This window comes from Mus caroli, unplaced genomic scaffold, assembly GCF_978045245.1.
Source record: "Mus caroli unplaced genomic scaffold, Mus_caroli_1 scaffold_4, whole genome shotgun sequence".
In the NCBI taxonomy this organism is placed as follows: Eukaryota; Metazoa; Chordata; class Mammalia; order Rodentia; family Muridae; genus Mus; species Mus caroli.
Genome location: NW_028227259.1, coordinates 77,725,217 through 77,739,378, shown reverse-complemented (window position 1 = coordinate 77,739,378; position 14,162 = coordinate 77,725,217). Strand labels below are relative to the sequence as shown.

Sequence of the window (14,162 nt, the reverse complement as noted above, 5' to 3'; positions counted from 1 at the left end):
AATTAATGGTCTCTAGTTTCCCTTGGTGCCTAACTTTGGAGTAATGTTTGCAACAGACAAACACGTGGAAAGGATCTACCAAGTGCCAGGCCAGCACTCTACCACTGAGCATCTCCCCAGCCCTCTTTTTACTTTTAGTTTTTAAAGACAGGGTCTCACTATGTAGCCCTGGCACACCGTGAGTTTATGATCTTCCTGCTACAGCCTTCCAAGTGGCTGGGATTACAGGTTTGAGTCCCTAAGCCTGACGAAGGACGCCTGAGTCTTTACTCCATTTGAACATGCTCAAAACCATCTTCTCCTTCCTTGCTGTAAGCCCATCCCAGAAAGAGGAAGAAGTGGGCAAGTGTAGACAACATGTCAATATCCAGATTATTCCTCCCTTCAGACCACAGACAGAAAGTGCTTGTTTTGAAATGGAATTGGTGCCATTTAGCGAAAGGCATCAAAAGTTCCTGTTGGTTTCATCTCGCCCCCCTTTGAACCCAGGTGCAGGTGAGAGGCCCACAGAGCATGGACGTTGGCTCCCTGGAACAGTGAGTTAGGAGAACAAGGACGCATGTGGGGATCCGTACCTGTGAGGAGACAGCTGAGGACCAGAAAGACCTGGTGGGAGGTCCCCATAGCTCCTGAGACCTGCAAATGACAGAAGCCAAACATAAACAGCATTAGCCAAACAGAAAGCCACTGGTGGGCCAGGTTCTCCTGCCATGGGAGTTCTTACTGGTACCGTCAGCGGAAGCACGTCCCAGCTTAAGGCTGACAACTGATACAGTCAGATAGCTAAGAGGGAAGCATCAAAGAGCATGGCGGAGCCTGAGAGTCAAGCCAGGGTCCTCAATTACTGTCTCCAAAGGGGATTGGGGGAATAAATGTTACGGGTTCTCCATCTAAGCTGGAGAAGTCTCTGCTTCTGTGACGTGAAGCAAGGCTGTCCCTTGCTTCACGTCACAGCTCATCAGCAGTGCGAATCTTCTTACTTTCAGAAAAGGCTGGAACAATTTGACGATAGCATGTGGTTTCGAGGTAGCCCTCGCTTTGAGGCAGCCTCTGTGAGACGGAAGCCTGCAAGGGCATTGGCTTCCAGCCTGTGTTCTTGTGGGACCTGGACATATGGCCAGGTTACTCGAAGCTTGGAAAGCCCAGGACAGGAACACGAACAAAGGGACAATAGAGAGAAAGGAGAGGCCCAGCATGGTGGATGTACATTTAGATTCCATCCATTGGGAAGCACAGAAAACATCACTTATTGTCAGGGTCTGTGCAGACCAAATTCTGGGGAAATAGAAAGCTTCCTCCTTAGAAATCTCTATACAGGAAGAGCCTCCACCTTTACAGTTTCTTACTGTGGGGTACAGAAGTTTAGCAAATGATCCAAAAACACATAGCCAGGGGCAGATCCAGGAGTGTGTGTGTGTCTGTCTGTCTGTGTGTACATGCATGTGTGCACGTGTGCGCAGGTGTATGTGGAAGGCAGTGATTGACATCAGGTGTTTTCCTCATCATTCTACACTATTTTTTTTTTAAAACAAGGTCTCTGCCTGAGCCTGGAGCTCACCGATATTGGCAGACAGACAGCCGAGCAATCCCTAGGGATCTGGGAAAGGTTAGCCTTTCTGCGCCCACTCTTTCCCAATACAACCTACCCCTGACCCCTCTCCTTCTCTGCACACCACAATTAGAAAACCTAATTGCAGGGTTGTGGACCAAATGCACTTAGAAAGATGCTGTCTGGCTTAATGGCCTCTGAGGATGTTGGCAGGTGCTGGAGGATGTAGGGCTTCCAAACTGCTGTGGTGACAGCCACGGGAGGCCCCAGAGCCAGGCTGGTTGCCTGATTTACCACAATTAGCAGTGAGGGCCTGTGTGTTTGTACACACCAACATCAACCTCCCACCGATAATCCACTTGGCCAGCTAGAAAGCGGCTCCCAGAGCCAGCGTGCCGGCTGGGGATTTATCACATTCCCACCCTTGTACCTCCCCAGCCAGGGTCAGCAGCTATGGATCTTTCAAGCCCCACTAAGCTGGAGAGAAAGAACTCAGCACAGGGACTGAGCAGGCTCTGAAGAACGGCCTGCCCCAGCCAGGCTCCAGCAAATTTCCTTCTGTGAGTCCAGATATGGTACACTTGCTGCCAGGGGTCATGATTTACTGGCGTTCAAAGTGGGCAACGAAAACAGAGCCTCCGAGAGAGTGATAACGATGTGAATGTCCACATGTGTTTGCTTAAGATTCCCAACTCCAGACTCTGATAGCAGCAGTTGCCTGGCTAGGTGCATGCCGTTACTCATCGGAGACCCAGACAATCCGGCCATGAATAACAGTAGCACGCCTGTCCCACAGTGAGAAAGAGAGCCCAAGGGGAGAGGAAGAGACTCCCAGTCCTTGCTCTACGGAAGAGCTCCAGAAGGGAGTCTTGGTTTGACTGGTGCTTTCTCAACCTGCAAGGACCATTCTTTAGTTAGTTGCTCACAGCTGGGAACATCTACACCTCAGACACACAGACAGAGCCGTGAATATCCACAGGTCAGACGTACAGACAGAGGGAGCTGCCATTACAAAATCTGAGGCTTGTAGCACTGCAAGTCGATGCGATGGGGATTAAACACTTTGCAAGGAGGAACAGATTTCTCTTAAAAAAAAAAAATTAATGGGGCTGGTGAGACAGTCTGGTGGGTAGAGATGCTTGCTCCCGAGCCCCATGACCTGAGTTAGAGCCCCAAGACCCAAATGGTGGGAAGAGAAAACTGACTCCCATATGTGGTCCTCCTCCACACATATACTGGGGCACACATACAGGTAATAAATACATGAATGTATTCTTAAATTAAATCACTTATTAGTCAGGCATAGTGAAGTAGAGACAAAAGGCTAGCCTGGCGGGGGCTCTAAGAGACTTTTTTAAAAAGATTTATTTATTTTGTGTGTGTGAGTACACTGTCTCTCTTCAGACACACCAGAAGAGGGCACCAGATCCCATTACAGATGGTTGTGAGCTACCATGTGGTTGCTGGGAATTGAACTCAGGACCTCTGGAAGAGCAGTCAGTGCTCTTAATCGCTGAGCCATCTCTCCAGCCCCAGAGATGTTATCACAAATAAATAAATAAATAGATAAGGTATTGTTTCTTGCTCCCACACTGATTCCATGTTGGACGTCAGTCTCCTGCCCCGCCATGTTCACATTTCAAAAACCATGTCACAGCGGGAGAGACAAGCCAGATTGTGAGATTGCTGCCCCACTCACTCTCCGGTGACATGGGACATCTCCAACCTGTTGCTCTCATTCCTTCTCAGATTAGATTCTGATTCCAACTCTGACACCCTGTCTATCCCTTTGAACTTAGGTCTTGTCTCTAACTTGAAACCAACCATCACTGGCTTGCCGGCTAGCCTCCCTGAGTCCTAAGGGATTAGCATACACAGTTTCAAAGTGCCTGATGTTCACTTAGACTTGCCCTGCAGAATCCTAAGATGCCAGACTTCTGGAAGAACAGTCAGTGCTCCTTTTTTGTTTTGTTTTGTTTTGTTTTGTTTGTTTTTTGTTTTTCGAGACAGGGTTTCTCTGTATAGCCCTGGCTGACCTGGAACTCACTTTGTAGACCAGGCTGGCCTCAAACTCAGAAATCCGCCTGCCTCTGCCTCCGCCTCCCAAGTGCTGGGATTAAAGGTGTGCACCACCATGCTCAGCTGAAGTCAGTGCTCTTAACCAGTCCGGGAACTCTTCCTGACTAATTAAGTGGAGCCCTGGATGCCCCACATCTCTTCCTTCTGTCTAGTGGGAAAGAGGATGAAAAGTCTCTATTGAGCTGGTATCACTGTGACCATTCTGCAACGTTAACTAACACCTACAGTCCTAAACCACAGAAGTCAATCTGACTGCGGCCACTGTCTCCACCCACCCCCTTCCCATTCCTCCCTTCTTCCTTCCCCCTCTTTCTAGTTCTTCAATATACACGATGTAGCCCAGGTTGGCCTTGAACTCAAGCTCTCCTGCTGCAGAGCGGTACACCATCAGAGCTAGTCATTCCACTGCAGAAGTGAAAACTCCTAAGGTGAGCCTCCTACCAGAGACCACAGGCAAGTTTGAAAGTAAACAGGATGCAAGCTTGCTCCCAGAAGAGCTACCACTCCCCTGAGGCTGGGGCCAGCTTCCCTGACAGTGAGGGCAAAAAACATGGATTTCGCTGCTCAGCCACTGGACAATGAAATCCACCCCACCCTGACCCAATTAAAGACCACAGGAGGCTCTCAGCCACCAAAGCCACCGAGGCCCTTCAAGATTCAGATTTCTGAGGTTTGGTTAATTTCAGTTCTCCTAAGTTAATTCTAACTATGAAAATAACACATCTCGGTTCTTGTTTTGTTTCTCCTCTCTCTTTATTCGCTCTCAGAACTTCAGCCCAGGCAGCTTAAATATGGGTCTGCAATGGTGGCCACTTCTGCGTTTTCTAGCCCAAATTGTATTTCCCAGGGCCTGAACCCCACCAGGGTCTGCGGCGTTTTGATCTGCACACGATTAAATGTTCAAGGGACACGGGCTGGGACACGGGCTGGGACACTTTTACACACATGCATTTTAGGGGGCAGTCTGGGTTCATAGACCTTTCTGGTCTCTTTGCACCAGATACGTAACTCTGGAAGAATAAAATAACACATCCTTTCGACTGTCACTAAACGAAAAGAAAAGCTGTCAGGTGTCTTGAAGTCAGCAAGCCCACACGCTGGGTTTACAGAAGGAAAAAAGCCTGCTCCCTTCCTTTCAGGCCTAGCTCACATAAACCCTGTTCATTATGTACGTGTGAAAGAGTAGCAATTAGGGCTTGGTGTAGCTCAGCCACATTCTGCTTACTGAGCATTTGGAGGGCTTGAATTTGATCTCTTGACCACACACACACACACACACACACAGCTGGAAACTACACAAATGTCTGAAAAATAAAATCTGTTCCTCTGGCGATTGTTGCAGACTGGCAAGAAAGAAAAATTAATAAAATCATCTTTGTGCTCCTCAAGAGCAAAAAAGGGGGATGGAGGGATAGCACAGTGGTTAAGGTCACTGAATGGTCCTCTGGGTTCAAGTCTCCGTACCCGCACAGCAGCTCAGACTCAGGAACCTGACACTCTTAGAAGACACCAGGCATGCACAAGACTCATATATATAAATATAAGGGAACCCCCCCCAGACACTTGAAAAAAAATTAAAAATTTGAGAGGGAGGAAGGAGGGAGAGGGGGGAGGGGGAGAGAGGGAGGGAGGGAGGGAGGGAGGGAGAGAGAGAGAGAGAGAGAGAGAGAGAGAGAGAGAGAGAGAGAGAGAGAGAGAGAGAGAGAGAGAGAGAGAGAGAGAGAGAGAGAGAGAGAGAAAGAGAAACTTCCCTCCTTGGAATTTGCCAAGCCCTCTCAGAGGCATATGCAGTTCCTGAGAGTAGACAGCAGATGGCAGTGTTGGTTCAAGAACCAGTGTCCTGTTGTCTCTGAGTTGCAGGCGCCATTGAAACCAGTTCTGACTTTAAAATGTCCCAACTTTTACAAAAAATCTTAGGTTAATTTTTACTTTTTAGGTCTCGTGATGACTTGTAGTTGAGTTCCTAGGCGTGAAAGAAGAAATAACAAAACTCCTATCTAAAATGCTAAATTTCTTTGGGGACCTTCAGAGACTTCACTGAGGAACAAACATACCGCCATCGTCACCATCAGCATAATTATCATCATCACCACAGCCCAAAGAGGGACCAAGACACAGCCGTGCCTTGAGAGCCAGGAAGATAGCGCTGTGGACCAGGTCTCAAAGATGTTGCAGAACTGGTCACTTGAGTTTAGGGGAAACAACACCCTTTGACTTTCCACCTCTCCAGGCATGAAGGCTACCTGGACCCTCCCAAGAGAGACCACGACGCCTTTCCCTGCCACTCAGTTCTAGCTGCTCGTAAACCCGCCCCCCGCGGGGTCCCTGCAGCCGGGTTGGTTAGAAAGGACTATTCCTATTGCTCGGTAACGCGGGGTCTAAGACAGCAACAGGCCAAGGAAGCTTGCGCCGGCCTGGAGCGCACAAGCCGCCACTGTCCCCCAAGATCTCCCTGGATCTGGAATTCCACCCCCTCCACCCACCTTCTGCTAAATTAAGACGCCCCAATTCTCCAGCTCAAACCCGGACCCTCAGCCCACCCTCGTCCACCCAACGCCTCTGCGCCAACGCAGTGCCCGCAGGAAAACTCAAGAGCGACCCAGGTGAGCCCAAATTCCAGGCGCACCGGGCTCCCGGCTGGGGACCGCTCGACCGCCCAGGGCTACTGGGACAAGGGTCGCGCTGCGGGAGCCACTAGAGGGCGCGGCAACCCCGCTGATCTTACCCGCAGGCTCCGGCGTCGCTCACAGCTCAGGCTCCGGGTCCCCTACAGCGCTGAGCGCACTGGGGCCGATTCTCCCTGAGGTTCCGCGCTAGCACGCTCGGGATCCCGACCACCCCTTCTCTCTGGGTGTCTCTCTGTGTCTGTGACTGTGTCTGCCTGTCTCTCTGTCTCTGTCTGTCTCTGTCTCTCTGCCTCTCCCTCTCTCGCCGTGTGTGTGTGTGTGTGTGTGTGTGTGTGTGTGTGTGTGTATCTCTGTGTCTCTGTCTCCCCACTCCCCAACACCCTCTCTCCCTGTCTCCCTCTCTCCCTGTCTCCCTTAACCCCCCGCGCCACAAGATCGCCACCAGATACCAGGCGACACGGATCTATCCGACGATCCCAGGCCCAAGCCCAAGTCCCTTTCCTTCCAGCTCAGGACTGCGGAGGCCGCCGCGCCCCAGGCTCTATGCTCAGCGTTTGCATTGTTTTCAACTGCGACCTGAGAGGAGACTGGGCAGGGTGGAGGGAGGGGGCCAGGTTTAGGGTTACAGGCGAGCCACAGCGCCTCCTGCAGGCCAGCCAGCGCCGCCCGCAGCCGCCAGAACCAAAGGCTGGACCAAGCTCTGTGATTGGGGTCTAGAGTGCCCACCTTGCCCCTTTGTTTGCCCTGTCCCTGGGCACCCCTGCTCTACTTCATGCTTCTAGCTTCTCTACCTTCCGGAAGGAAGGGAATTGAAGTTGAAGGAAGAGACTCTCCAAGTCCGTGGCTTACATTTATCCCCTTGTACTACCGTCTAAGTTCCCAGCTAGTATTCGTGGTCCACCCTTCAGTTTAAAACAAAAGAAAAAGACATTGAACTACTTCAGAGGGGGAAAAAAAACACCGATGAGCTCGGGGATCAGAATGCAGTCAGCGAAAGCTGTTTGCCCTACTCTGCATCCCACACTGAGTACTCTCCTACAAGACCCACCCTCCTCCTCCTCCTCCTCCTCCTCGTCTCTCTTCTCCTCCTCCTCGTCTTCCTTCTCCTCCTTCTCCTTTTCCTCCTCGGTGCCGAAGCCTCCGGCCAACCCAACAATCAGCGGCCAGACTGTCGCTGAGCCTCTCACCTTTGAGTCACCTATCCAGCTTTCCAGCCAGCAACCTTTAACCTGGATGCTACTCACTGAAGGCCCGAGGGGGATCCCACCCTTCGAGGTCACCAGGCAGAAGGATGGTCACCAGGTCCCCAGGTCCCGCGCAGCCTAGGTCCTGTCCCCAGGAGGCAGAAATCCCGCCCGCCAGCTTCGGCGCCTGACGCGTTTGCAGCCTGAAGCCCCTCCCCCTGCATCTCTCCCCAGCCCGCGCCCAGGAAGAAAGTAGAAGCCCCTGGGCCCAGAAGTGGGAGGCCAGGCTCTGAGTCTGAACCCTGCGGGTCTGCAGACTCCAGCAAAAGAAGGGATCAGGGCAATAAACAGTGGAGTTGGACTGTGTTTTCTTTCTTTCTCTCCCGCGAGCTTTATAAACCCAGCTGTACTAGAGACAGCCCAAAACAGGACTTTTGCAAGAGTTCCAAAGCAGGAACTGACCACGGCGACAAATTAATTGGTGTGTCAAACACACACACACACACACACCACACACACACACACACACTCCTGTTGGGAAATCGAAGGAGTCCTCATCAAGAGGAATTTGGAAAGAAAGAGGACGAGAGGAAGGATGAGATGGAAAGCCTTGGTCAGGGGAAAACCCGAGCCCAAGAGAGGTTATGTAAACTCCAGTGCGATGGCAGAAGAGGTGCGCACCCCGAGGAGCGGCCTCAGCCCCGAGCCTCTTCTAAGACTTTGGGTGTTAAATCTGGAGCTGTACAACTGCAGACCACAGTGTGGGTTTACACTAGAGGCCTCCACCGGCTACTCAAGGCTGCCTAAGACTGATCCGAAACCATTCAGTCCAAAACATTGAGCAATTCCGCCACGAAGCCAAAAAGCCGTTTCCCACACCGCCCAGCCTGGGGCTTTTCTGGGCAGCTCTGTCCGACGCTTGGCAGCCCAGACTTTTAAAAGTACCACCCACGCCCCCTCCCCAGCTTGGGTTCCCCCATGCACACCCTCCGGGTCTTCTAGAGGTCTTAGCAGAGCTGGGAGCTTCTAAGCGCGGGTTCTGCAAGGACTCCCCACAGCAGACAAACAGGCCAACACTTCCTTTCTCGCCAAGGCTGGTCGCCAAGTCACTGGCAACTCCCGCACACCTGGCTGCGAGGCTCTGGCTTGGTCCTGCTGCAGACCAGGGCCGAGTCATACTGCCTTACTCTGCAGACTGTCCTACACGCCTTCCAAACAGAAAGAATCACCGACCTCAGAAGCTTCAAAGCCAAGAGATCGCTTCCTGCTTTCCCGGCCCTGCTCGAGTTTGGCGAGGGAAGTTAATCTCACATGTATAAACTGATTTCCAAGGAAATAACGGTGAAGGAGGGAAGGCTGCGCGGAGACCGCCCCTGAGTTTTGCAGGATACTGAGCGTTGGGAGGAAAGTTGGGGGGGAGGGCACTGGAAAGGTTGCCTTCAGGCGACCAGTGCCACGCATCCATCATCCCAGAGCAGAGAAGCACGCAGAGTTCCATAGGCAGGAGGCGAGGGTGGTTGGCCTCTTACATTTCTGCTTACCTGCACCCACGTCTGTCCTTTCAGAGATGTCCTGACTTCTTCACAAGAGGTCAGCTCCTAGCCAGGGATCTTGCCTCTTTGCTGCCTGCGGCCAGGACTAAGCAAGAGCCAGACCCTCCCCCCCCCCAACCCCCCGGCCGTGCAGAAAAGACTCCACTGGAGACGCAAGTGAGCCGAGTGGGGGTGGGGACTACGGAGCACAATGAGGGCCCCTCGGAGTGCAGTTTGAAATTCCTCAAATCCCAGTTGCTGGAATGCGAGGCAAGGACGACTTCTTCACTCGAGGCCAAATGTGTTTGTCATTATTCCAGATCGCTCGTCCGCACCGCCGCTGCCGCCGCCGCCGCCTCTGTCGCTGGAGTGAGAGGCGCACGATCCCAGCGCACTGCGGATTCCGCCCGAGGCTTCTAGCACCCAAGTAATTCGCTCCAATCTCTCCGGAACCCTCGGAGCCGGCGCCCCTCGCCCGCGCGCCCCTCTCACGGTGCTGCAGCCGCCACCGCCGCGCTCAAGTCTGGCCCCAGATGTTTCCAGCAGCAGCGCCGTCCAGTAATTACGAGGAATCGACTGGCGCCGAGTGTGCCCGGCCGGCATCCGAGGTCCGACCTCCTCCAGCCGAGCCCTTCACACCTCCCTTTTTTCTTAGCGCTTTCCCGCGCCCCACTCGGCGCCCCTTTCCCCTCCACACACTTCTCCTGGTGCGCCCCCTCCCCAAGCTTCGCGCCGCACCACCCGGTACAGCGTAGTCCAGCCAAACCGCGGGCGACGAATGAAAATACTCATTAAAAACCTGTCCTCTTCCGTGACCCACTGCCAAGAGGCCAAGCGCCGCGGCTTCCACCGCCCCCCCCCAATGTTAGTTGGTGTTCGTCCCAGTAAGCACGAACGCCACCCCCACCCTGGAGGAAAACCTCAAAAATGTAAGCCTAACAATTTCTTTGGAAGGCTATAGGATTGTGTAGGGGGAAAAAAAAAACATTGCTTTTTAAAAAATAGGTCTGGATTTTTTTCTTTTTCTTTTTTTTTTATCTTTGACTCTCTAATGGTTACCCCCACCCCCACCCCCACCCCATCCCAGTGAAGTTGATTCAGAATAAGTTACTTTCTGGACACACCACTGAATTCAGCTGTTTTGTTTTTGTTTTCCTCGTTGCCCAAAATTTGAAGTTACTTAGCTTCTTGCAGCCCCAAGTTATGATCAGGGACCTTCTTGAGAAACAAAAGTCACTTTTTCCTCTCCCTTACCTTCTCCTTCTATGTCAATTTGCAAAGAAAATCCGATACCCGAAGTGAAAAGTAAGCCCCAAGCCTCCAGTCCTCGCCTGCAGCTCCTCCGTTTGTTTCTCTCCCTCAAGCTCCAACAGTAATGGGCTCAAAACCCGCATTTTGTAATTGATTCAATGTTATAGTCCATCCTCCAAAACTAATCATTTGCTTAAAGTAAATAGCTGTCAGGAAATGAAGTCCCCCCCCCCCCGTCTCTTCAAAATAAAAGTTTCCCTAGGATTCCTTGCTCTCTGAATCTCTCAGGCTCAAGACCTCTTCTTTGCTTTTTGCTCTTATGCAATCAGGGGGGCCAGTCCTAACCCCCAGACTTCAACAACAACGAGGAGGGGGGAGAAAACCAGATGGGGTGGGGTGGAGGGGCTGAAGGGGGAGGTGTTGACGTTCTGCCGGGAAAGAGGTTTCAGGAAACTACAAACAGCCATCATTTCCAAAATGAGTTGACTTCCCAATTTAGGGGGGGTGGAGTGTGCTATTGTTTTGTATTCTCTTCGAAAAGAAAATACACGTAAAATTGCTGCTCATTTCTAAAACGAATATAAATCTAGAATTCAAATTATCCTTTCTATAGACAGTCCGGGCCTCGCTAGAAATATGGCCCTGGGGAGAAATTCTAACGCGGCTGCGTCGTTTTGAACTGGGGGTCTTAAGGGAAAGTGCCGTGTAGTTGCTAATCCTTTAATGGGATTAGGAAACTGTGGAGTCTAATAGGAAGATGATGGGTTTTTGAAAGGCTGGATTGTGAGGCGGTGTGCAAATAACGGTTGTTCGGCGTACCTTTGGGATGTTCTCCGGAAGAAGGAAAGAACGACCTTTATCCCTTCGGAGCCACTTATCTGGTCCTGCCTTTGTTTTCGGGGGTTATCTGGTCCTCGCTTCTTCTATCTTCATATGAAAACGCTCAGGCTAGGCGTGACTACCAAACGTCTGCCCTCTGCATCTTAATGGCAGAAGGATTTTGACCCTCCTAAATTCCACCCTTCCGAGTGGGTCGCACGCGACTTACCCTAGGAAAGCTTTCAGGACGTTTGAGCCACAAACCAGGGAACCCAAGACACCCAGCGAAAGACAGTTGGGACACGGCGATCCTGCTGGCGAGGGAAAGGGGGCGCTGACACTCCAGGAACCAAACCTGGGCGAAGCGGGACTTCCCGGAGCGGGTGGGGGAAGGGAGGGCCTTCGACTTGCGCTCTATTTTTGAATGCTTTTGGTGGGGGGGATGTGAGAGGTCCTCTGTCTCCACCACCACCACCACCGCCACCACCACCACCACTACCTCCATCTCACACATCAAAATTAAAATGGACAAGGTGGCCAGGTTGATAACAAAACGTCGAATAACCATCGGTTATTTCACCACTATAGTGGACCTGAGGCTCTGGCGTAAATCACAGAGGTTTCCCCGAAATGCCGAGTGCTGTCCCTAAATGGGACAGGACAGACCGTGGGGGTGTCAGGCTCGGGAAGAGGATGCCTGGAGCTGGGCTGAGAGCCCCAATTCTCCTCCGCCCTTCTGCAGGCCCGCCTCTGGTGTATCTTCAGCTCGGGTGACTGCCCTGCTCACTATTACTTCCACATGTTCCTTCAGGAAACCATTGAAGGCGAAATGTATGAACAGCCCCTTGTTCGGAATGCTAGCAGGATACCGTAATGTTTGTAGATAATGAACAGGATGGTAAGGTCTCCTGCGAACGCGCGTGTACACACACGCACACACACACGCGCACACACAAGGAGTGAGGGGGTGGGGGGCTTTCAACTGTTGTTAAAAGCAAGTCAAGATTTAGGTTTTTGTAGCAGGTACCCAAGGAGGGGGTGAGTCTGGGGCTGAGCGTCTGCAGAAGAGAGCCTGCTTTGCACGGAACACCCTACCAGCTCTAATCCCACTACCTGCCTCAAGCAGGGCCCCTGCGTGCTCCTCCCACAAATGGTAACTTCACAGTTCATTTCAGAGCAGTTTTAAAGGAGTCCGAAAAGCGGGCCGGCTCGGGTATCCTGGGGCAGTAACTCCTCGGGAGTTTAAAGGGGAGAAAAGGATGAGTATCGAGCACCCAGTTGCTCTTCTGGTAGTAATTACCTGCCTAATTTAAATGATGCCTTTGTTATGATCATTAACAAACATTTGCTAAAGGTTTCCATGTGTGACATTCCCTAAGGTTTAAAGGCCTGGAGAGCTGACTCCCGGGATAGTGCCCCAGTAGGGGGTGGAGCAGGCAAGCAAATGGTTGGGCAAAGATCTCGCTGAGTCGGGACCCAGCGAAGCATCTGCCTTGCCTGCAAAAGCAAAATAAACGCAGTGGTCTGGAGCCACCTCCGGGCAGGAGGCCTGGGAGCTCAAGCGGTTGGTTTCTGAAACCAGGTCCTGCCCCCGCCCACTGCTCCCACTGCTCATAGGCGGGTTTGAATCGCATTTTCCGCCCTCCACTCTCTGGGGGCTGAAGGAAAGGTCCGGTCTGTGCCCGTCACTCAACCCAGGGTGTCAGGGGGAGGGGGCCAGTCCAGTTCTTGCCCTGTTCTAAAATCCTTCCAGATTGCTCCCTCGACGCCCCGGGTCCTGGGTGGTCTCGGGGCCGAAGAAGGCAAGTGCCAGTGCCTAGCCAAGGTCTTTTCTCCCCTTCTGAACTTCTGTCCCTGATGTCGTGGGGAGGAACCAGGTCACTTGGTGAGCCTAACGGAATAGCTTTCTGCTTGGGTTACTGTGTCAAGAACCCAGCCTGCACTCAGACTGTGGTTGTCAACCCTTTGGATCTTTTCCCCTGGAGTTAAGAATGAGGTTTTCCCAGCAGTTGAGACCGGAGGAGGCCCAACTCGCGCGAGGTCGGGGACTTTGGGGAATCGGATGGAAAGGGCTGCAGTTCATACCCTGGCCTTATACCCTATGGCCTGGGGCGACCAGAAATAGAGTACAGGAGTATGAAGAGACGCTAACTGCCATAGATGATTTAACCTTCAAGAGAAGGTCCCCCGTGAACTTTTGATAAATCACATCAAAATGGTCACTGACAGAAAATAAATTCTGCCTTGCATCCCAGAATCAGAACGTCTGGCACCAACGCCTAGCCTTTCTCATTGCTCGCCAGCACTGCCCACTAGTTCTACCATCCTCGGAGAATTCAAGCCCTTCTGTTGAAGACCAGTTACAACCATCAAAGCCGTCACCTGTGAAAATTCACATTCAAACAAACTTGTTAATTTCTTTCAAATAAAGATGCCGCGGGCAAGTCGAGATGCAAGGGGCGGGTGTGTGTGTGTGTGTCTGGTTTCTTGTTTGAAAATAAAGGGGCATTTGGTTTAGAGCAAAAGAAAAAGCCTTTGACTGCCCCTTTAACTCCTGATTGCGTCGGGAGGAGGTTCCTCCCAGGGCTGGGGGAGCCTGGAGCAGGCTGGAGATGCGGCAACCAGATGTTGGAGTCCCTGCGGAGAGATGGAGCAGGGCTCCACCCCAACCCTGAAGCAGCCCAGCTGAGGGGTAGCCCAAGAAGAGGAAAAGGGGTAGCCCAAGAAGAGGAAAAGGCGCTCTGCAGAATCCAGAGGACTAGTATAACCAGTTACCCTCTCTCCACGACTTGTCGCCTACCTCCTCAGCGGGCAGTGGCTAGCTTATCCCAACTGTGTAGGGCCTCCCGAGATTTCCAGGGGGTAGTGGAAAGCAGTTGCCTGAGTCCATAGCCCCGGGCATTCTCTCTAGGGTTCCTAATACAACAGCCGGTGATGGCCCTAATTGAAGAGCTTGTCTCCGTGATACGTCCTAGACGAGGAGGGCCCTCTGAATAGCTCTCTGAATAGCTGTGGCTGGACGAGACCGCGGGGGATCTGGTCTTCCGATTCCCTCTTCTTCTGCAGAGAGACCAGCCTCCTCCTCCTTCTAGGGATCCCAGGGCCCTACTACACTCTCCAT

General features: G+C 52.2%; 1 protein-coding gene across 5 annotated transcripts in view; it reads right to left on the bottom strand.

Annotated features, from left to right (window-relative positions):
• The window catches only part of Pdgfra (platelet derived growth factor receptor alpha), a 45,781-nt gene extending 34,718 nt beyond the window's left edge, over nt 1–11,063 (bottom strand). Inside the window, exons 1-2 of one of the 5 annotated variants that reach the window (XM_029477989.2) lie at nt 11,042–11,063; nt 576–636 (exon numbers count right to left, since the gene is read on the bottom strand). In XM_029477989.2, coding sequence (XP_029333849.1) covers nt 576–624 — 49 coding nt within the window. In that variant the 5' untranslated portion in view covers nt 625–636; nt 11,042–11,063. Of the gene's footprint in view, nt 1–575; nt 637–6,353; nt 6,609–7,442; nt 7,559–8,980; nt 9,061–10,225; nt 10,384–11,041 lie in introns of those variants that run through there. The other 4 variants (XM_021163796.3, XM_021163795.3, XM_029477988.2 and 1 more) reach the window with 4 other exon arrangements.
• Nucleotides 11,064–14,162: the final 3,099 nt, after the last annotated feature.